This window comes from Tupaia chinensis, unplaced genomic scaffold (assembly GCF_000334495.1).
Source record: "Tupaia chinensis unplaced genomic scaffold, TupChi_1.0 Scaffold000680_1, whole genome shotgun sequence".
Taxonomy (NCBI): Eukaryota; Metazoa; Chordata; class Mammalia; order Scandentia; family Tupaiidae; genus Tupaia; species Tupaia belangeri.
This window is the reverse complement of record NW_006160204.1, coordinates 3,039,680-3,061,817: the sequence shown is the minus strand read 5'-3', so window position 1 is coordinate 3,061,817 and position 22,138 is coordinate 3,039,680. Positions and strand designations below refer to the sequence as shown.

General features: G+C 39.8%; 1 protein-coding gene across 1 annotated transcript in view; it reads right to left on the bottom strand.

Moving 5' to 3' along the window:
* FAT3 (FAT atypical cadherin 3) overlaps window positions 1–22,138 on the bottom strand; it is a 595,653-nt gene that overhangs the window by 134,137 nt on the left and 439,378 nt on the right. Inside the window, 3 exon segments of the mRNA XM_027776536.1 lie at window positions 9,905–10,044; window positions 19,310–19,520; window positions 21,967–22,138. The exon segment at window positions 21,967–22,138 is cut by the window's right edge and continues 29 nt beyond it. Of these exon segments, the coding sequence (XP_027632337.1) occupies window positions 9,905–10,044; window positions 19,310–19,520; window positions 21,967–22,138 (523 nt within the window).

The following is a 22,138-nucleotide window of genomic DNA, read 5'->3' as shown; positions in this document are numbered from 1 at the left end:
AAGTCATGACATATTTTTCTGTGTTTTAGTTAAAATGTAATCTTCATATCTAAAAGTAAAGTCTGTCATTTTTTTATTCAAATTTATCGGTTTTCTGGGGTGTTTCAGTATTCCCTTAAGCAGATTTAGAACATTTTTTAAAGTTTATACATGTGTTAAATAGGATCTTCTTTTCTAGTACATATTTTCACTGCTTTTTTGTTTGCTATATATGTGTAGGCTATTAATTTGAGTATGTTAAATTTATAACCTATTATGTTGTTAAATTTTTCCATCATTTACAGTAGCATTTTCATCACTCTTTTGAGTTTTTAAAATAATTGTATTTAAGCTATTTTCACTAGAGATATCTTTACCTTTTTCTCTTTAACCTTTTTCTTTTTAATATTTATGATACAAATTGCTTTATCTTGTCTAATTGCATTGGCTAATACAGCAAAATGTTAAATAGTAATGGACATAGCGATGTTCTTGTTTTATTCCTGACTCATTAGAAAGTTACTAATGATTCTCCATTAAATAATATGCTAGGGTTTGGCTACATATTATTTAATTCCAGAAAATGAATTATAATTTAAAATACATGTAGTCAGACCATGATTATAAATAGCTGCATTATCTCCCACTTTTGTACAGATATGCTATTTTGTGTGAGAAAAAAAGGGGTGATGTACTTCTGGGCTAGGACAACTTGCCTGCAGGAGTGAGGCTGACATGGGACAAGCTTTGCTCTATAATTTTTGTTAGAAAAAGGATTGAGGAGTGTGCCAGTAGAGTTGTGGGTATTGTTTTATTTATCTCTACTGTATTTGAAAAACCATACTAGATTCTTGGAACACCAGTTCTTTCCTTTAATAAGTTCAAGTTAACATAGTCAATATGCTAAAATATTTGTGTTCACAGAAGCAGTTATATTAATGGGATAAAAAAGCCTTTCTGGCCAGCAAGCCTGCCTTGACCTTCATGAAGTTTCAAAGTTGATGTGCTCTTGAAAAGCTTGCCTCTTTCTGCTTGCTTTGTCCTAAGCCTAATCTACAGTCAGAACAAGTGTTTCTCTGTAAAAGACTTCCTTCTCCTTATTTGCTTTTTATTTCCCACAGTTGGGGCCATTTGTGAGCTCCTGAACTAACAAACAAAGCAAAGTAACTCTCAAAGATGTTGTGTTCAAAATGGTAATTGAAATGCCTGAAGTACAATGGAATCAAAGCAGGGAGAAACCCGAATAGAGGAAGTCTCTTCAGAGCTGGTTTCAATGCTGCCTACCACAAGCACTTTGGGGTTTGGAGGCTTGTCTAAGCTGAGTCTGGGTAGATGCCAAACCCTGCTTTTCAAAGACACATGGTATGAAGTGTCCAAGGGGTGAGTTGTAGGGTAAGGGCACTGTCTTTAATTAGAACCAATTAAGTTCTAAATTGCTGAAATTCCGTTCTGCTTCTGCCAGCATTTCGAAACCATATTTAAAACATCCTATAGTTGTGATTTCAAGGATAATGCCCCTTATATTCTGTCTGAGTTTACAAGTTCTGTTTTGGACACACAAGTAGAAAAATCATGTCAGGTTATAGTTGTTTCATAGTTTATAAGTCTGTATTATATTTATTTCTTCAATTTTATTATCCCTAGTTTATAGTGAGGAAAATGAGACTCAGAAAAGTTAAGGGATATACCCAAAGTCATGGGCAGGCCTGACTCAAATCCAGATCTTACGGTGCCAATTCTGTATTTATTGCATCATACCATTTCTATGTATACATTTAAGTTACATACACATTAAAATAAATGTATGTAACATAGATATGAACAGATAAGTGTGCAAATATTATGTCTCTTGCTAGAGAATAATCCAAATTTATATAATAGATAAATGGTGTGATATTCTCCTTTCAGGAACATTAACATGGGATTATTTTAAACAAAAAGCTCCCTGCTGCCTTATTCTTTTTACACTCACAACAGGAAAAGAGACAAAAGGATGCTGACAGGGTCCCACCATGCTGCAATCCTCCCCTCTGCCTTCCAGTTGGCATATTCAGGTCGACTGAGGACTTGAACCCAGCCTTCCCATATGATTCCAGCATGGTGCAATGCTGCTCTTCTGCCACTGCCTTTAAAACTGAAATTCATTTTCAAGAACCATTTCCCTCATAAATTGTCAGGCAGGGATCTATTACATACAGTGAAACTTCCAGGAAAGGCTGTTTCTCTCTCTGTTTCTCTCCACTCCCCCCACCCCTTGTTTGTTATAGGGTGTACATGTTCTACAGAGAGAGAGAGTAAGAAAGCACCCCCTGGGAGGGATGGCCATACCACAGTCCCATCTCCTCTTTTCTCCTCTCACGCTTTTGGGCATGCATGCACATGTGCCTGGTGTATTTTTTCAGCTGTGGGCCCTGGACTCTAACCGTGCAGCTGGCCATGTAGGTTCCATGTGCCTTAACTTCCATACCACCTGTTGACCTGGAAGTCTCACATTTTAAGAGTTGGCTTTGGGCCAGGAGGTGGCAAGGGAGGTGTCCCATCAGAGTCTTTTGATCTAGGACATGATGGAGCAGCTTTGGCCAAAGAGATTTGTTTTTTTCTCCCTGGTTAAGCAGGTACAGATTGAAGAGAAGGCCTAAGACAATGTCCAAATCTTTAATATTAAAATCTGCTTTATAAGGAGTCAGTCCAGTTAGAAACTCCAAACACAGAACTTACAGAGGAGGAATGGAACTTTCAAGGCACTTGGTGGGGGTCAAGGCTAACCTTAGAAATTGCAGGTCACAATGAATGCAGAAGGCCTGTCGCAATTAACTGCCTTTATGGGCTTAAGAACTTGTTTTTTTCCTCCAAGCGATTTTTAATATCAGATTTGGCTGGGAAGCATACATATACAGTTGATTTTCCTACCTTTATAACCTAAAGCGTGACCTGATAAACAAGACATACTAAAATCACAAAATCACATATTATAGTCCTGAATCAAATTGATGTATCTTTTGTTAATAGATTATTATTTGGGCCTATCTCATCTGTATTTCATGAATAACAATAAAAGCTACACACATATTTTAGAGCCATCAGTTATTCCAGTTTTAAGTTAACTGAGAGTCAGTCCGTATCAATACAGCCTATTATGTGCTCAGCACATCATAGATTACATGAGCCTTCTCATATCTTATTTCATTCTCACAATAAAGCATGAATCATGTAAGGTCTTATATCTAGTATACAGAAGAAGCTGAGCCTCAGAAAGACTCAGCCACCTTCTATGATAACACATACTTCGGCATGCTAAGCTCAGACTTAAACTTGGGTCTCCTGATCCTGGGTTAGTGCTCCTTCCAGTCCACCAGATGCTTTCTCAAATGAATTAAGTAGCATATTTCATGCATGTGTCTGTACATGTGTATCTATGTATGTATGTGGTATAAGTATGGGTTTCAAAAAGTTCACAGAAAAGACATATTATGGGGACCAGTAGTTAGCATAATGGCTATGTCACTGAACTCCCATGTAGCTGACCGCGGTTCGAGTCCCGGACCTGGTGGCTTAAACTCATGCCAGGCGTGTGTGTGTGCGTGCCCAAGATCCCGAGAGGAGAATGGAGGAGAAGGGATTGTGGCGTGGCCATCCCCCCTGGGGGATGATTTCTCGTTTTCTATCGCTCTGTCTCTTTCTGCCTTTTTGGCGAGCACACACGCCCTATAGCAAAAACCTCTCAAAAAAAAAACAAAAAGAAAAGAAAAGAAAAGAAAAGGCATATTATGGAAAAACTATGAATGGATTTCATTTTTTTTTGCACCAAATTAAATGTGTACTTTAATTCTATTTCCTCACAACTTTCTGAAGTCCCCTTGTATGTGCGTAGGAAAGTTCCTAGGATGGTATATGAATTTGAAAAGAAAGAAGTGGGTTTGTATTTCTTCACCTGCATCTACTGAGGCAGGTCATCTAACCAGTCTGTACATCTATTTCTTACTGGAAAACGAGTGTAATATAATACCTGATTTAACAACCCACAACTATAAGGGAATGAAGCTTAAGAATAAGTCTTGTTAGTGAAGTTTTATTACAGAAATACCAGGTCTTATATATTACTTTGTATTGTCATCCATTGACCTTTTGGAAAAGCCATGTTCTAAATTTGTTTAAATTTCGTGTGAAGATGCAGTGACTCAGGTTGATTTGGCAGATATATGGGGAAAATTATTAAAATTCATAATTTCTCATCCTGTGTCTTTGCCCATAAGGTCATCTGGTTGAAGTGAGGGAGATAAAGAGCTTGGGGCATTTCGTACTTGTCCAGAAGGCAGGGCTAGGATATCATTTTTTTTCCCCTGTTCTTTTTCTTTTCTTTCTTTCTCTCTCTCTTTCTTTCTCTCTCTCTTTCTTTCTCTCTCTCTTTCTTTCTTTCTTTTTTAAAGTTTGCTATGGGGTGCACATACTCCAGAGAGAGAGAAATAACCCTCTAGAGGAGATGGCCACACAATCCCCTCTTCCATTTTCCTCTCAGAATTCTGGGCATGCGCACACGTCCACCTGACATGATTTTTAAGCCACGAGGCCCAAGACTTGAACGGTGCAGTTGGTCACACGGTATTCAGCCTCCTCAACCTCCACTTCATCAGCTGGTCCCGCTATCAATATTCTGATGGCCACAGGTACCATCATGTCCCCAAGGCAGCCACTTCTCATAACTGGTAGGGCTGGGTGAGTTTCTTTTCCTTCCTTAGGGCAGACAGCCAAAATGTACTCTTGCCTTTGAGAGGCAGCATGATGTAGTGGTTGAGAGAGCAAGCTCTGAACCCCACTGTCTGGGTCTGAACACATGATCTACTCAGGTTATTTAACCTTGCTTTGCCTCTATTTTCTTATCTCTCCAGCAGAGAATAAGCTTCCTAACTAATTTTTCTCTTAAGAGAAAAATCTATTTTTGATGTCATATTTTTTTTTTTTTGGAGAGGTTTTTGTTATAGGGCGTGTGCGCTCGCCAGAGACAGAGAGACAGAGAGAAAGAGAGCAAGAAATCACCTTCCCCCCGGGGGGGATGGCCACACTGCAATCCCTTCTCTTTCATTCTCCTCTCAGGATCTTGGGCACACACGCATATGCGCCCGGCGTGAGTGTAAGCTGCCGGGTCTGGGACTTGAACCACAGTTGACTACATGGGAGTCCAGCGACATACCCATTGCACTAACTGCTCATCCCTTGATGTCATAGTTCTTCAGGATGGATGTCAGGGCTGAAATCAAGGAGTTGGCAGGGTTCTGTTTCTTTCTGGGAGCTCTGGGGATATGTCTGCTCCAAGCTTATTCAGGTTGTAAACACTCAGAAATGATCTTGTGAATATAGGACTGAAGTTGCTGTTTTCTTGCTACCTGCTAGCCGGGAGCCTCTCTCAACTCCTTTAGGTTATCTGCACTTTTTCCCAGGTGGCCTCTTCCACATTCAAACTAATCCTAGTGTCTCAGAGCCTTCGACTCCAGCTGAAAAAAGCTATCTACTTAAGAACTTGTGTGATTAGAGTAGGCCTAACTGGATCACCCAGGATCCTCTCCCTGTCCTAACATCTACCATCTTAATTATACTACAAAGTCCCTTTTGCCATGTAAAATAACTTGTTCACAAATTCCAACAATTAGGACATGGATATCTTTTTGGGGAGGTGGAGAATTAAATAAGTTCATTTTTTAGGATCATTATGCACATTTGGATTTTTATCTATTTCATGTGTTTCAGTTCATTATATAAGTAGATTCTTTTCTGCTATAGGTATATAGATGAGGAGAAGGTGAAGAACAGTTAAATAACATGTTTGTGGTGACTCAGCTACTCAATAGCAGGGTTGGGATTGAGTCATAGGTTTATCTGTCCTGAAGCCCAGCTTGTCAAACCTTATGCTGTATGTACCAAGTATAATTTCTCTCACAAAATAATCAGCAATTTTATGAAGAGGCCTTTATTCATCTTGCCAAGAAGTTTTTTTTTTTTAATTTAAATAATCATTGGATTTTCTTTTTTTTTTTTTTGCCATTTAGTTCATCTGAATCTGAATCTTTATAACTGGAAGTCCATAGAAACTTATTACATTCTGTACTCACACTAGAGAATGTCAGTAAAGAAAGGGATGTTTATTCGTCATCAGATACTGTGGCTCTGAGGCACAGAAATCCTATGAGAGCTGGGAGAACAGGACAAAACTAAAGATGAAGGAAGGGTTTTTATGTAGACACAGAATCCCTGAAGCACTGATTTATTTGACATCTGTGAAGTAAAATTCAACATGTTGCGTATGGCTGATTTGAAGCCCACGTCATACCGTATTTTATGATTCCAAATGAACAAAGTAGAGGGAGGTTCCCAAAGGAAGAATGAACAGGTGTTTGGGGGCTACAGGACATTTATTTAGTTATATGGTAAAAGTTATCTGTTTGATGGGAAAATCATTAAGTTGCCTTGGGCCATGGCTTGGAGCATGCTTCAATGGTTTCTAAAAGAAACCTAAAATATCTTTGATCTCTCCAAACATAGTTTTGTAAAACTGTCCTTGACATTGAGGGTATTGAGTAATTCAGAGAACTGCTCCTGTCACTGCCACCAGGGAGCCGTAGCAAAAGGTACAGGCTAGTGAGGCAGGCGGGTCTTGGCCCAGCTCAGTAGACAAAGTGTTGCTTTTCTGATGACATACCAGTTTATACTTTGGAAACCATTAGCTCTCACTTCTTATGAAGGTCATGGCTCTGGAGACACAGAGTGACTTGGATGCTTTTAACAAGAAAATCTCTTGACACTTTTACTAGTTTCCGTATCTTGGCCCTGCCCAGGGGAGCCTCCGTTCACCCCAATTCCCTAACTCCTTTTGAACTGTTCTGAAGATAAATCTAACTGTACACTAGTTTGAAATAGAGTCAACACAACTGGGATGCAAGCAGTGTATACGAAGTCTTATAATACTTAGCCTTCCATATTAATTTTTTTTAAATGAGAGCATATTAGTCATCTGGGCTTAAAACTCTGGGTCAGTGTGACCTTAGGCACCTAGCACATGGTATGAATGCAAGAAACATTTGTGAAATAAGTACTATTAAAAGATCTCTTGGAACCAGCAGTTGGTGCAATGGCTATGTCGTGGGACTTTCATGTAGCTGACCGCGGTTTGAGTCCCGGACTCGGTGGCTTAAAGTCAAGCCAGGCACGTGTGCAGGCCTGCCCAAGATCCTGAGAGAAGAATGGAGAAGAGATTGCCCTGGGGGTGATTTCTTGCTTTCTGTCTCTCTCTGTCTTTCTGGTGAGCACACTTGTCCTATAGCAAAAACCTTTCAAAAAAAAAAAAAAAGATCAATCATTTGATCCTAATGAAATTCTAAAACAGTAATTTCATTGATAATTTATTTTTTTAAGATGAATCACTTTTGTATGCTTTAAGAGCCAGTGTATCTGCCATATAGACTCCACTGAATATGTAGTATCTACTATTTATTCACTCATTCTAAAAATATTTAATAAGTATTAATAACATTCTAGACACTGAATCCTATTTAATTTAACTGGTATAAAACCCTACAGAAAATTCTGGGAATGGATATAGTTCTATGCTTTGTGTCTTATACCAATATGTCTTACATTGTCACTGACATGAAAAACTCAAGGTTGGATACACTGAGACATGATCCATTTTTTTAAAAAGTCTACTTTAAGTTCACATTTCAAGTGCATTAGTGCTAAAGACAGCAACACTGCAGGGGAGTTGCTTGGTATTAATCTTTAGGGCTTTTAGACTGTGTGATTTCCTAGGATCTCAGACGTGGTCCTTCCCATATATATCTATGGTACATTTGAGTCTTCAAAATACTCTGAAGCGGTATAGAATTTTAGGGTAACCATATAACTTCCTGTCATAATGGGCAATTTCAAGAGTGCATGGGAGTTTATGAATACCTATGTCAGTGCAATAGGTATGAGTGGGACTCTTTAAGGCAAACATGGTCATAGTCTTCCTAGGCACTGGGAAAGGACCCAGGTTGGAAGAGCAGAAATGATCACACCCTGGCTACCTTATTATGTGTGAATCACTGTCCTTTCTGGGTTTCAGTTTATTGGAACAAAAAGTAAAGGGACTGTGCTAAAACAAACTCTGCTGATTCCTTTGAATTCCACCATTGTATGATTACAAATACACTCAAAGGCAAGTCTCATATTTTTGAAAAAGCTTCAAACTAGGAGGCAGCTGGCCAGACAAGCACATGAAATACCTCCCTCCCCGCTTAAAAGTACATATTTATAAAAGCTTATATCATATTTAAAACTTTATTTAAAGTAAACCAACACTTATTTACTTAAGGGTTGACAAAAATTTCATCTTTATTTCCTGAAGCATTGTGTTGAGAAGGATTCTGAGGACACATGAGGTTCAGCGGGGAAGAGGACCTTGTCAATTATTGATGCCTTTGGGGCTATGAGAAGGGTAGAGGGAGCAAAGGAGGAAGAGAGAGGTTATAGCATACGTGTGAGTGCCTGCTCTCTGCCTACCTGGCCTAGGACTGTGGTGCTAAGACAAAACCAGACAAATAAAACACCTTCAGTCTAGGGCAAGTCTTCCTCATGTTGATATCTACCATTGTGTTCATTTTACTTAGATATACTGAGCCATGTGAGAAGCACAGAGATTTTCTCCTCTTCCTGGTTTGCAATGTCCTTTCATAAGCACTCAAAAAGCAGAGAATAAGAAGTAATTCTGGGACCAGCAGTTAGCGTAATGGCTATGTCGCTGGACTCCCATGTAGCCGACTGTGGTTTGCACCCCAGGCCCGGTGGCTTAAAACTCACGCCGGGCATGTGTGCGTGTGTGCCCAAGATCCTGAGAGGAGAATGGAGGAGAAGGGATTGCTGTGTGGCCATCCCCCCTGAGGGGTGATTTCTCACTTTCTGTTTCTCTGTCTCTCTCTGCCTGTCTGGTAAGCGCACGCGCCCTATAACAAAAACCTCTCCAAAAAAAAAAAAAAAGAAGTAATCCTAACTCTGGCTTCCTGAAATCACACAGGCTCTCTGGGGGTAGGGCCCAGTAACACGTGTGTGTAATTTCCCACTACAGCCTCAGGGTTCTGCTGTGCAACCAGGATAAAAAACCACTGGCAGGGACTAGCAGATGGAGTAATGGCTACATCGCTGGACTCCCTTGTAGTTGACTGCGGTTGGAGTCTTGGACCCAGTGGCTTAAACTCACCCTGGGGTGTGTGTGCCTGCGTGCCCAAGATCCCTAGAGGAGAATAGAGGAGAAGAGATTGCGGTGTGTCCATCCCCCCTCCTCCCCCCCCCGGCCCCCCAGGATGATTTCTTGCTTTCTCTCTCTGTCTTTCTGGCGATTTCATGTGCCTATAGCAAAAACCTCTCAAAAAAACAGACAAACAAAACAACAAAAAAACGCCACTGGCATCAAGGCTAGAATGGGAGTTAGTCCTTTCTCAAGGCCAACTGACCTTGGATAGATACTGTTTAGCTTATCTTAGCTCCAAAGTGATTTTGGATTCTTTAGGTATTTTCTAGCTCTTTCTGTGACTAAAACAAAGACGAGGCAAAAAAATAGCACAGTGTGTTAACTCAGACAAAGTAGATGCCCTCCTCTTTGTAAATGTGAGGAAAGTTCATTTCATTTTCAAAGAGATAAATCTACAGTAAATGATCAGGAAACAAATGCATATCACTCTTCTACGAATGAACAATCACAATTTCTCTAAAGAGGTAGTTAAGTTATACGATACCACTAATATATCCTTTTTCTAGGTGGGTCTCTAGAAAGGTTTTTTAAAAACATTAGAAATCCACAGACATAATTTACCCCTTGCAGTGCATTATTTTCTTGGTTTGCACTCCTGTCTTAGCAGATCTTTCATTATTCCTGGTATTCAGGAATTTAACATCTCACCTGAGTGACAGCGAGATTTGTCCCATCGGTGACTTCCACCGTCATATTATAGATGGACCTCTGCTCTGCGTCCAAAGGTTTTGCAATGACAATAGTCCCAACACCCTTCTCTGCGTCAAAAGAGCTGTCAAAATTCCCCCCTGATGATTTCACAGAAACAAAATAAAATTAGCATACCTGAGAAGTTATTACATGTATTGAAGCATGTATCTTTGAAAAGGAGTTCTTACATAGAAATATTTTTTGACAGACACCCCTGTGGCTCAATCTTGTACATCTTAAATGGGACCGCTTTACTTCTGACTTAATTTATATTTCAAAACACAGCCTGTACTATGCATAGCAAATGTCACGACAAAAGAATGTATCGCAAAGAAAAACCTCAGCGGTAATGTTGGAGTAGTGAAGCGTAACTGACTCTATAAAATATTTAGAAAGCTAAAGGCCCTTCAATCCCTTGTGGCGTCTGTGCTAAAAATCTGTTGACCCTTTTGCTTTTTCCAAAGTAGATTAAAATCTAAATAAACATACAATCAAGTTATTAATAAAAATGAGTAGACACTTAAAATCTATTCCAGGATTGATGGTAAACGTGTGGGTGGTAAAATTCAGATTCCCTCCGTTTGATGTCAGAAATAAAATGATAAATTCGAGAACGTAAGAAAAAGCAAACAACTGAATTTAATATTAAAATTCCATTTCTGCCAGTTGGGGTATTTACAGAATTATTATTATTATTATTTTTGCTATCTTCATAGTGTAAGTTATTTTTCTCCTAAAATGGTAGAAAGTTTAAGAAAGGGTCATAAAATGATATTGGGAAAGAAGTAGAAAACATCAGCTTATGTAACTTATAGAACAATTTATGTAAAAGTTTAAAATGATTTATGTAAAACAATTGATGTAAAAGTTTAGAAAATTTTACATTTTCCCGTTGGGGCCAGGTATAACTCATAATCTGCAAATGATATGTATAAAACCACATGGCCACTGTTGAAATGATTGCTGATGATTTCATCTCTGTGAACCAAATTGTGCTTTATAATCTTCCCAAAATGAAAGAGTTTTTTAAAGGGGGAGAGAAGATACTGGTATAAATGTTGGAATGATTTTAATTAAACATCAGTGTACGTTCATAAACTACCTATTTTAGACTAAAAATTCATAGCATCAGATAATTTTGTTCTTGGGCAGCAATTCTATTTAACTACAGCATGAAGGACAGTACCTTTATCAAATTTCGTAATTTAAAAATGTTGGTTTGGCTCACATTCTTTAATTTTTGCATATCATTTTTCTGATCAATGAACAATACAATTTTATATTACATTTATTGTATAAAAGGGCAGAGGAGTTAAGGAAAAGGAGAATTTTACCTGACTTACTAGAATTTGGTGTATGGTGACACAAAATAAATGACTTACTTAAAAAAAAAATAAACAAACCCTGGTCATATATATTTCAAATAATTATTGCTTGCAGCTGTCATATACACTTAGGATGATTTAATTGCTAGAGAGAACATAATTGCCCTTGACATTTAATTAAAGTTATGGAGATACGGGGGTACCAGAGAATTGCTCGAAGATTATATACTTTTTCAAAAATTTCATCTAAAAAGAGACTCATCTTCCAATTAATATCTTTAATTGATTTACTGAGGAGCACTAAATGTTAACTCCAAGAAAATCTTTTGAAGACTAGGATAAGGAGGAGGAGGAGGAGGCCTAGACTGAAAAGGGAAGGAAGCCTTAGGATACCATTTCTTATTCAAAGAGGACGTTTCAAGTTGATAAGCATGTGACATGGCAAGGAAGGCTGATTCAAGTGTCTTGGATAACCATCTTTATGAGCAAAGACAAATCATTTGCAATTCACTGCTACTTTCTGGGGGGAAAAAAAGAAACCAAAAAAACCCAAAAACTTTGCCATGAGCACTTTCCAAAAAAGGGACATGAAATTGTCTTGTAAGACCTGCATGGAAAGATAGATGAGAATGCAACTTCTCAAGCTGTTTCTGGTGGGTATTTCAAATCACTTTCAAAATCACTTTTAGGGCGTTTTCTTAACGTAGATGTTTACTTTCTTCAATTGGGGAGCATGATTTTTTGGGGGGTTGGCCGTTTTTTTCAATGTTGATGATTTTAGAAGGTGGAAGTTTGTAGGTCAAGGCAAAATAGAAATTATGAAGATTGCAAACTCTTAGTTTGCTGCAGTTTGAAGAGTTAATGAAAATAAATTTAGAGAGCATGCAAGCAAAGATTTCCTTGTTTCATTTATGGTTTAAATAGGGCAATCCTCTATGCTCTGTCTCACTGAGTTAGAATCACATTTTCCTCAGCATCTATACAAAAATACATATTCATTTCATGTGCTTAATGGCATAAAATTTACATATTTTATATATGGCATATAGATTGCGTACATTTTCCTAGACTTTTTTCTTTTATTGTTGAATTTGCCAGATGACACATGTGCTCACCAGAGAGAGGAACCGAGCAAGAAGGAAAGTGGGAAAGCACCCCCTATGGGAGATGACCATGCTGCAACCCCTTTTCCTCCATTTCTCCCTCCTTTTGGGGTTTTGAGCATGCATGCACATGCACCTGGTATTCTTTTCAAGTCTCTAGTTCTGGGATTAGAACAATGCAGTTGGGTATGTGGGATTCAGCTATCTTAACTACTTGGGGGTTTCATAGTTGTTTTTGGTATCAAATGACATTTCTGGCTACTTTTAGTTTTTTACAGTTGTTTCTCCTGTGCATGTATGTATGTTCCTCCCTCATTCACCTTTTGTGTTTCAAATACTCTAGACCAGAAAGCCCTTAAAGGGTAAAGGAGATACGCATTGGAAATACAGGGCAAAGAACACTTGAGACAGACCCTATAAAGTATCTCTCAGTTTACCAATTTGGCTAGCAGCCTCTGATATTAATTTCCAGGACATTTGTTCCTAGTTAAACCAAGATTTCATGTAAAACAAAATCTTCCCTGAGTTTTAAAATGAATTTCTGACAAGGGAAACAGAATCTAGACCAGCAGTTCACCATCAACTCTCACACCATTTTATAACCTCCCACTTAAGCATCCCATTTCATAAACGACTCCGTATCTCTCCCCAAGGCCTCATTTTTCAGGCTCCCTTTTAGCCTGAAGGGTGACTTCATTTTCATAGAAAACCATGTCCAAATCATTCGGGGTGAGAATATCAAATGCAAGGAGTCCATTTTCACTAGCAGCATTCCGTTTAAACCAGGTGTGCTTCCTCAGAGCCAGTAACAGAACATGCAAAGCCAGGGTGTGTTTGGTGCAGCAGCATTAGGCTAAACAAAAGATGGGGGAGGGGGGACACTGCCGAGCTGGTCTGAGTTTCAACAGAGTGGGAATCAGAGAAGTCACAGCCTGAGCGTTGCTGCAGGGGTGTGCGGCAGAGATGGTTAAAAGCGAGGTTGTGAACAGCCCACATAACAGATTCACATTAGGGACGTTGCTCTTGGACCGTTTCTGGCCGAGACAGATGTAATAGAATAAGTAAGAGCAGAAGAGGCACGTTGGATTTCTATGGGACTCTAAAGTTAAACATAGCAAGTAGGAATGTTCTTGAAGGCTTTAAAAATGGGACATGGAAATGAAAATATTTAGAGCCAGTTGCTACTGCTAGAATGTTCTAGACAGCAGGGCACTGGGTTTCTATGAGTGAGTTAGACAAGCTTTTCCCTAAAGAAGGGTATGAAGTGTTACCAACTCTCATAAAGAGAATCGGTGATAAAAATCGCATGGCTTCCCCTTTAGAGAAGCTTCCAGGTCCCTCCTCTAGCATATGATTCCATTCCACTCCATGTGTAATTGTAAAAATACCAACCCAAATCTAGTAATCACCAAGGGGGAAGTATTATGTGAGATGCTTCCAAAACACTGAGCTGCTGAATCTCAATGAATTAAGGGAGTCATACACAAGCTGTTCATTCAAGTTCAGCATGTACACTGAACTTAAATAAGAATGTTAAACACCAGTTATGGTCTGATTATGAATTATTTTTGCCTTGGAATGAAGCAAGCACAGTACCAGGCTTAACAGGATTATTTATATGAAAGGCAAGAGACACCCAGTGGAGGTCAGGAAACAGTGGTAGGAAGGAAAATCTCTTCTAGAATCTAGTTTAAGATTAACTTTGTTGCTGTCATTCGAGGACACCTCTGCTCACCAGAGAGACACAGAGTAAGAGGGAAAGGGGAAAGCATCCCTATGGGGAAGGTCATGCCGCAATCCCTTCTCCTCCATCTCTCCCTCTTTTCAGGATTTTAGGCATGCGTGCACACATGTATAGTGTGTTTCCCAAGCTGCTGGGTCTGGGACTCCAATCATGTGGTCACCCAATGGAATCTGGCTGCCTTATCCAGGAGGCCATGGAACCAGTCCTCATTTTCTTAATATAATAATATATGAAGTATTTCTAGGCTTTTTGCTATTTTCTTATAATCTCTTCAGATGTGCTCTTATATGGACTAGATTTTTGCTATGGAGAAGAATGAGGCCTATTTGGAATCAAATTAGGGAGTGAAGGCAGAATAGGAAAAGTGAAACATTCGATGTCAACTGACTTTGAGCAAGAGTCACCCTGACATAGGAAAACATGTATTAGAAATGAGACACGGATATGGTTTCTCTCAGCAGGGTGTGAAAGTTTTATGATCAAATATAGCGCCTACTTAGGGAAGGTCCAGAGATGCTAAAACTCTAGTCAGAGCACAAGCCACTGATAGTTAACTTTCCTACAACCTTAAATAAGTGATAGCTCTACTGGGGACAAGGTTCAGAAAGGATGGGCAAGGCTTAGGGGACTGCAGCAACCAAGGACCCAGAATCCAGAGGAACCAGTTTCAAAGTAAAAGCCAAGGTGGCTTTTATGTGTTTGCAACATGGCAATTTATTTCAGCTAGAGCTGGACTATGTGCTACCACTTACCACCAGAGTGTTGTTTTCTTTTCTTTCTTTTTTTAAAAAAATATTTATCATTATTATTGTTTTTAAATTTGTTACAGGGTACATGTGCTCACCAGAGGGGTAGGGGGAGCGAGAAAGCAAGCCACCAGGTCCGGGACTCAAACCTTAGTTGACCATGTGGGAGTCCAGTGCCTCAACCACTACCCCACCTGCTAGCCTGCAGAGGATTATTTTTAAAGAACAGTCTTTCTCCTCTCTATTTATTGTGTGAGGTATATGAAGATATTTTAGGTGCTTACTAACTACAAGGAAAATAGTAGGCAGAACCCCGTACCCAATCAAACTGCGGGTAATGAGGGACTTGTCTGGAGTGTGTAGTAACAGTGGCCTTTACAATTTAAATATTTGCCATCAGCATAGAGATACAGGAACTGAACTGTAAACCAGATTGCGTGCACATTAGAGAGTATGTAAATCAAGGAGCCGCTGAGTTGAAATCAGTCTCCTGAGAAGTGTGAAGATATGTGATAAAGCCACAAAGGATTATGGGTTATTTTTGTTCCCTTCATTTTCTTTCTCTTTTAACACAGAGAAAGAACATGCTGTGCGTTGGGCTGTTTAAACACCAGAGCAGCTGAACTTTATTAGATTTCTTTTTAATTACAGCTTTTTAAACTCTGTTACAAGCAGGGCTTCTGCTTCTAGAAGCTGAAGAGAGTCTAGCTAAGTGACATCTAAGCAGTGATCTCTTCAGAGGCACTCCCAAAGTGGTAGGCAGATCCTTGGTGCAAAGGTCCAAGCTTGGGAACAAATTGCTATTCACTACATAGTTTTTATGAATTTATATCACAGTGGGAAAAAATGAAATGCAGTTAAATAAGAAGTAGGTAGGTTTAGAAATGGTGGAGGCTATAGTCTCAGGGAAAAAAGCCTCCTGTGAGAAACACAGTTTCTGCCTACTGAATGAGAATTCATTAGTTATCACATTTGTAAACCATAAGGACCAGGCCAGGCCCTTGGGTTTGCTATAACTCATGTCTGTGTAGGTGTCTGAATGTACTAGGTCTGTAATGGAACCAAATCTTGCCTCCCCTTGGAAAAGTCCTAATCCTGACATTACATGCTGTGTGTCTATTCTTGTCATGAGTGCTTTGACGTCTCTTAAGCATTGAGGGGCATTTTCCCCTCCCTTTCCACTCTGTGATAGCCTAGCCAAAGAAGATGCTTAGGTAAGGAAAAAAAGAATAAAGAGGTGAGAGTTTCCATGAACATATTAAGCAAGAGAGGTTGAAAGCAAAAATGCAACATCTGAATATGATAAAGAAAACAATAGGTATTTAGAGAAGGGGAATGATGTTGTCAGCAGATTGTGGAAAAATAGCTCTGATAGATTAGAAAGATTTTCAAAAGGGAGATTTGGTAGAAGAGGAACCATATTGATACTGAAAGCGACCAGCACCTGGGGAAAGGATTTTACTTCTGAGGTGAAATAAAAGAGTTGGCGTTTTAAGATGCTGTTGGCTGGATGTGGGAATGGAAATAAAATCATGTTCTGTTTGGGCATTTGGCCCAGTGAGTTCAATTTGTAAAAGAAATTTGGCTAGATGTTTCTAGATTTACAGTGAAATCTCTGTGACGAAAGCATCCAGAGAGGGACAACACTGTAGGTCATCACGGAAAGAATTTCTCAGAGCACAGAAACTGAGAGCATTCAGCAAGAATGGTGCATTCAAAAACTCAGAGATGGACAACATGAAATCTGATGCCATGTTTTTGATAATGATTCCTTGACTGATATCTGGAACAGTCTGGAAGGCTCTCCAGGAAGGCTCTCATCTATAGACCATCCCTCTTTTCTTGGTCCATTGATAATTCTCATTTTGTCAAAGGTGCTGAAGTTACCTTGACGGAGACTATAGTGGAAGATCACACTGACCCTGGATAGGCCCCAGGAGGCACTGGTAGGATTAACACACTAGCTGCCTGGGTCATCTCCATCGGTCATCATGGTTTATTCCATTTGCCCTAGGTAGACAGCTACCGAAATATTGGCAGAAAGAAGGAATGAGGAGATAGGGGCCTTGACCTTGGGGTTAAGAAGGCAGATAGGGTAAACACAAATGAGAACATACAACAGTACTAACAATGACTTGCAAGTCAGGTTGTATGCTCCACTACTAGGCACGCTTACCTCCGTAATCATACATACTCACAGGAATGTGAATGGATTGCAAACCCAGCCTGGATAACCAGGGTCAGAAGCTAGTCAGAATGGGCATCAGAGAAGGTTATACTTGTAGGATTTCTAAAGAAGAAAACACATGAGGGCATCCCAGAGCCCACAGATAGAATATGCTGTGCATTGGGATGATGCATGCAGAACCATGAAATGAGGAGAAGACGCATTATAAGCCTGCAGAGGAGATAAATTGGTTGCTGAGGAGAGAGGGTAACTCATCTCATTGCTTAGGATGACACAGCAGGCTTCCCGGTGCCTATTTGGTTTCCACTGCACTTATCTTAGGACTATTTAAAATAAATCATTATTGCACATGCCCCAGTATCAGGGACACATGTTGAAACAAAAATGCATTTTCTGTGACTCTTATTGGGGGTGCTAGTAAAAAAAAAAACCCAAAAAACCAAAAAACCAAAAAAAGAACCAAAAGTGGTTGCAGAGACAACCAGATGATAAATATGCGTTGTACTAGGAAAGAGGAAATTTAATCAGATAATACCTTAATAGGATGAAAATAACTGAGAAGAGGAAGAAGTAGAGACAATTTTCAGAGATCATAAGAGATTCTATGTCAAATGTGTTAAGTGGAGATGAAGGAATTGAAGACTTGGAATGAGGATAGTCATGTGTATGGGTGGTGTGAGTAATGCCAATGAAGTAAAACAAAGACATTCTACCATCATTCCATAATGTGAAATATATAGAAAATAAGCCTTTTCTTTTTGGGGGGAGTTCAGAGGACTTTACTGAGCTTTGGTTGGAGGCCACAGGGCAATCTTTTTCTGTGCCTCATTAAAACAGATGTGGAAGGTTCTAAATGCTTTCTCCAGACCCAGCCATTCCTGGGAGGAGAGGAGGGTTCCTGGCCATCCTTTCCAGGCAGAGACATGTGGAAGGAAATGATTCCCCCAGACCAGCTTGTTCTCAGATTCCCGGATTCCCTGCCTCCCACAGAGAAGCGTGGGAAGTCAGCTTGAGCTCAACTAGTATCAGATCCAGCAGGCACGCACTCTCCTCTCCCTCCTCTTAGCAACAGCCCACTTTGTTTCCAGGTCCCCCACACTCATTTCCTCTCTAGCACCTCTCTCTGCCCATTTGCCTAGGGCCATGGTACTTTCTGTCCTTTCGTTTTGCAGCCTGGCATGCTGGCTTGCTTTCTTTCAAGGAATTTAAAGGTTGGCTCCCAAGGCCTGTCCTGCACACACCCATCTGCTTTCTCTATTCGGCGTGTACAGGAGGCTTACTGGCTATATATCTAGGTTCCATTTCCTGCCCTTCTTTTTGTGGACAGCAGCCAGGGGACTCTCCTGATGGGGCTTTTGGTATATGAATGGCACCACTGCTGCACAACAGAGGGGCTGCAATACACTTTAATTTATTTTTCAATTTGAAAAGGCCCAGTTAAATAAACCAACCTACAAAATGATAAAAAACCAAAAAAACAAAAACAACAAAAAGCCCACATACCTCAAAAGCAAAGGAAAAAATAAAATCAAAACAATCCCCTCCCCAAATCCATACCCCATCAAACCTCAAACAAAGGAGTCATTGGATACAAGTAATGCAATAGCTGTTAGAGGCATCTATGAAATCTGTGGGCTGCAGTTCAGCCTGTCACAGGCAGTTATGAAAGATGTAATTCAATTTGCTTAAAAAAAAAAAAAACCCGTAAAAGGCAGATTGGATAGCTGTATTTTAGCAAATGTGTTTGCACTAAGGGTACCTTCTGTTGAACAGTTCTGCCCACAAGCTGTCTGTAGAATATAGAACATCTCTCGAGCATGCTTGCCACCTTGAAGCAGGGCAGTCGGGAGCAGAAAAAAAAAAGAACAGAATGCAGAAAAAAGGTGAAGAAAAAGAGAGAAATGAAGGACAGCAAGTCTAGTACCATCAATACATTTAGAAATGAGATTAGCCAAGTGTGACAATAGGATTTAAATGACACACAGAAAGACATTAAGATTGCAGTAAATAACATACTATGGAAAATCCAGCCAGAGAGCACTTTCTGTTCAGCTTAGCTACAGAGTTGGAACGAAAGCATAGGTCGATTATTCATTTTACTGGCTCTTTTGCATTCCGGCACTATACATCTTTTAATCTTAGTGCTTAATTGTTAGTTTTTGTTTTTGTTTGTTTTTTGTTTGTTTGTTTGTTTTTGCTAGTTCTAAACAGTCAATTATTACATGGTCTGATACTGCTCTGCAAGACTTGAACTTACCAACTATGTCAAACCACAGAGGGGTGTTTGCTGGCTGCACAGACACCACCCCCACAATCTCGGTGACTCTATCGCTTTCCATGACTGTGAAGTTATAAAATGGCTCCTCAAAGGTCAATGGGATAGGTGAAGGGGGTGGTTTCTTAATCCATTCAATGTGGAGGCGGGCTGTAGAGGATTTCTGTGGGCGCCCGTTGTCCACTGCCTTTATCTACTCACACACGGAGAGAACACAGAAAGATGTCTTAGAGCTTCGATCCTTGTGCAAGTTTGAATCTGTCACTCATAAGTCACTGAGCAAGGTCCATCCTCATCACAGTGTGGGTAAGGGGAAGTAAAAAATGGAGACCTGGGGAAAATAGACTCAGGAATGAAGGGAAAATCACCCAGTCATGTGGAAGCCACGTACCATATTCACCAGAGGCTGAACTGAACCACCACCAACTTTACAGATACTAAAACCTTGAAAAACAAAAGTTGAACTTACACTTTGTAGTGTTTTATGGGCATGAATGATAGTTACCTGAGGAGGAATAGCTCATCTGATTCCTTACAGCATGGCCTCTGGTGGTGACCTTTGAAAGGGAATCAAGCGCATTGTGAATCCCTATTTACATGCTCTGTGCATGTTGGGGGGGATACCTATTTACACGATGTGTGTGTGCTTTAGGGGAGGGGTGTTTTACTTTCCCTCTGCTTTTTTTCTGGAAATGCACTCCACTCACACAGTATCCCAGAAAGATGATGGGAATAGGTGTGGGAAAGGCAGCAGCCTTGGTCTAACTGGGTCTAAGGTCATTAGGCCTCAGAGCTGGCCATTATGCCAACTGTGAACGGGTGAAGGAGCACTCGCTTGAGAAAGCCTGGACTCCTGGGAGAAGTGTGATGGGGAGAACAGTGCTCATAGGTCAGCTGATATAAGGGCGAGGAAAGTATGTCTGTTTTCTTGCCCACCTGAGCAGGCTAAACAACTATAGTGTCCTGGACAGGAATGAGAGGGTCACAAAGTCCAATGAACAGGAAAAAAAAAAAAAAATATATATATATATATATGTGTGTGTGTGTGTGTGCATGTATACAAATATATGTGTTGTGTATAATGTGTTGTGTATAATACTTATACACACACATTTTCAAAATATTTAACATATTGCATTAAAATAACATTTTGAACACATAAATAATAATTATAGCCTTTGAAAACAGTGACATATAGCATCCTTATGCTATGGTTTTATGAATGATGGTTTTGGCCTGGAAAACTCATGTGAGATGGAAAACCCTCGAAAATACAAGGGGTTCCTAGGAGATGAGACAGTACAAATTGTGTTTTGGGGAAATAATCTCAGGAGAAAGGGAGTAAAGGGTCAGGGTGGATAAGGGTAGGTACTAAGCAAGGATGTGACCCTAACCAAGATCTCACCTTTCATGGGTTCTGAATCATTAATTGTACCTCAGAGTTGGATTTACCTTAAGGTAAGGGGTTTGGACTTTTGTATTGGATGTCAGTTAGTCATTGGCTGTGGTCTGCTAGAATTGGAGTGGGATGTGGAGTCTCTTATGTCAAGAATTAGCCAAAGATGATTCTTTGGAAAAGAAGGCAGCTGTGAGCCCTCAGCAGCCCTCACAGCACTTGGGAGAAAGATGAACCAGTGTGGTTACAGGGATCTGGGTAGGGCACTCTCAATATCCATGATAGTCTACCAGACCTCAAAGATGTCCCAACTGCAAGTCTTACACAGCTTCGGTAGCCCATGTTGTATCAGAGCTTATAATGATAGAAACAGAGCTCCGCCCTCTGTTTTGGATGCTACTGATCAGGGAAAGGAACCCAAGTCTAGACCGTAAGTGTGAAAAGATAAATCAAGAGACTCAGACCACTCCTCAAAATAATAAAAAATTGTCTGTATCCAGCAGAGAAGGCTTAGTGCAAAGAGAAGGGTGGTGGATGATGCCAACTCTGGTTAGTTTTTGGGACTCTGAAAAGTGTCCATCCCTTGTAAGGATGAACAGTTCCCTTGTTGGCATAGGTGACATATGTCTAAAATGGTTGGGGATAGAAGGAAAACACTGGCACCTTTGATATGGGAATTTAAAATTCTACCTGAGATGGTGCTTACATTTATTTTTATTTTTAATTTTCTAACTTAGTGAAAAATTTACTTTTTACTTTTCTCAGTTTTTACAGAATAAATATAGATGTGATTTTTGCCTTGCATTTTACATAGATAAGTTCATGTTCTATCACATTGTCAACAGTTACAAAAGTTGTTTACTTTGGGAAGACTTTAAGGGCACACTGAGTGATATGTCATGGGATATGTTACTTTGACATAACCTTACCCTTGATTTATATCTATGTTCAGTACCTTGAGGATGATTTATGGCTATAGAAAGGTGGCTAAGTATGTTTAGAACAGGCTGTGGCCTGGGAATAAGGGAAATGCTGACAGGACACAACCTAAGGAAGCTGTCTCATCATTAAACAATATCACTGAAACAAACAAGAGTTCTCACCTGTACTTGCCTCCCAGAAAGAAGCCTTCCATAGCTGTGTGGCTATACTCTTTCTCTAAAGATGTATTACTCAATGGAATATACGTGAATAAGAAAGTAATACCCTGCCCTTATTAATGTTGCTGGAAGTCAGATCTTACCGTTAGGATGTCATAACTCCCTGCTGTAAATTGCTTTCTGGAAGAAACCATGCCGGTTTTAGGGTCAATAAAGAACTTCCCATCATCATTGCCATCCACAATACTGTAGGAGATTTCTGCGTTGGGGCCCTCATCTCTATCAAATGCAAAAGCCCTGTAAATAGGTTCTCCC